At 38.4% G+C, this 1732-nt stretch overlaps 1 protein-coding gene across 1 annotated transcript; it reads left to right on the top strand.

Annotated features, from left to right (window-relative positions):
- LOC131908186 (olfactory receptor 5AK2-like) lies at window positions 1–930 on the top strand. Its single transcript, XM_059259234.1, has one exon. The coding sequence runs from the start codon at window positions 1–3 to the stop codon at window positions 928–930; it is 930 nt and encodes a 309-aa protein (XP_059115217.1).
- The last annotated feature ends 802 nt before the right edge of the window (window positions 931–1732 follow it).

The raw sequence follows: 1732 nt of genomic DNA, 5'->3' as shown, positions 1-1732 counted from the left end.
ATGGAACATAGTAATGACACCAAAGTGACTGAATTTATCCTCCTGGGATTTGCTGGTCAACATGAGTTTTGGCACATACTTTTTGTGGTATTCCTAGTGATTTACGCAGCCACCTTAGTGGGCAACGTCGGCATGATCCTGCTCATCAAACTTCATTCCTCCCTGCACACTCCCATGTACTTTTTCCTGCAGCACTTGGCTTTTGTTGACCTCTGTTACTCCTCTGCCATCACTCCCAAGACATTGCAGAATTTTGTGAGCATGAAACCATCCATCTCCTTCACTGGGTGCATAGTTCAATTGCTGGTCTATGGAACCTTTGTAACCAGTGATTGTTTCATCCTAGCTGCTATGGCTGTGGACCGCTATGTGGCCATTTGTAACCCACTGCGCTATCCTGTCATCATGTCCCAGAGACTCTGCATTCTACTGCTTCTTGGTTCATACACTATGGGCTTCCTAAATGCCTCTGTAAATACAAGTTTTACTTTCTTATCAAACTTTTGCAAATCTAATGCCATTAATCACTTTTTCTGTGATGTACCACCAATTCTTGCCCTATCTTGCTCCAGTATTGACCTCAATATCATGGTATTGACAATCTTTGTGGGATTTAACTTGACATTCACTGTGTCTGTTGTCATTTTTTCCTATACATTTATCTTGGCTGCCATCCTAAGGATGTCTTCTGCTGCAGGAAGGAGAAAAGCCTTCTCCACATGTGCATCCCACATGACCGCTGTCACCATATTCTATGGAACGCTCTCATACATGTATGTACTTCATGGGACCAACAGATCTCAAGAGCAGGAGAAGGTGGCTTCTGTGTTCTATGGTATTATGATTCCCATGTTAAACCCCCTCATCTACAGCCTAAGAAACCAGGATGTAATAGAAGCCCTGAGGCACCTAGGAAACAAGTGTTTCTAGTGGAAAGCTTGGTCTCCACGTCAACATGGCTCAACAGGCAAGGTGACTGGGCTCTGTCCTTGGTCAGCTCAGGGAGAGGTGGCCAATGTTCATGTCACACAGAGACATTCCTTGATTGTCAATGAATATGAAAGACTATAAAAAATTAAATTATCAAATAAATAAACATTTCTTTAGTGCTGAGAAGTAAATCTATATTTCTCACATTCTAATCAAGTACTCTACTAGTGAGTTTCATCCAAGTGTCTGAATAAAGTATTGATGCTTTACACATTTTATGAGCCTCTTTTGAAATATTACTCAAAAAATAAAATTATGGCATTTCTCCCCATCTTTTAAGGGTTAATGGAATCATATGCATTGTATACGAGTATGAGATTATCAATTTTTGTAATTAAATTTTTAAAAGCCTTCTGTAAGGGTCTGGAATGATGGTACATACCTTTAATCCCAGCAATCAGGAGAACAGGCAATATAGACAAAAGTGTAAGACCCCTTTTAGTGATTCTTTTTCCACATCAATAGTCAGTTAAAGGAGCAGTTAGTGGGAAGATTAACAGGACAGTGTTCACCACCTTTCCCAAACCCAAGAATATAACATAGAAACAGTGAGTGACTAAGAAATATTGGAAACTATTGAAAAGGTACAAAAATCATATTTGAATATTATCCTATGTTAATATAGATACACACTTAATATATTAGAAACTAAGTATGAATCTGTTTCTTTGAATTAATATTCTTCTATAAAGAGTTCTTCATTTTCAAATGGATCTATAGTTCAAATGCACTGTTTATATGA

The sequence above is a fragment of the Peromyscus eremicus genome, chromosome 4 (genome assembly GCF_949786415.1).
Source record: "Peromyscus eremicus chromosome 4, PerEre_H2_v1, whole genome shotgun sequence".
Lineage (NCBI taxonomy): Eukaryota > Metazoa > Chordata > Mammalia > Rodentia > Cricetidae > Peromyscus > Peromyscus eremicus.
This window is presented reverse-complemented; position numbering and strand designations above follow the sequence as displayed.

Excerpts from the sequence above, each read along its gene's own strand:
- LOC131908186 (XM_059259234.1), top strand. The coding sequence starts at position 1 with ATGGAACATAGTAATGACACCAAAGTGACTGAATTTATCCTCCTGGGA.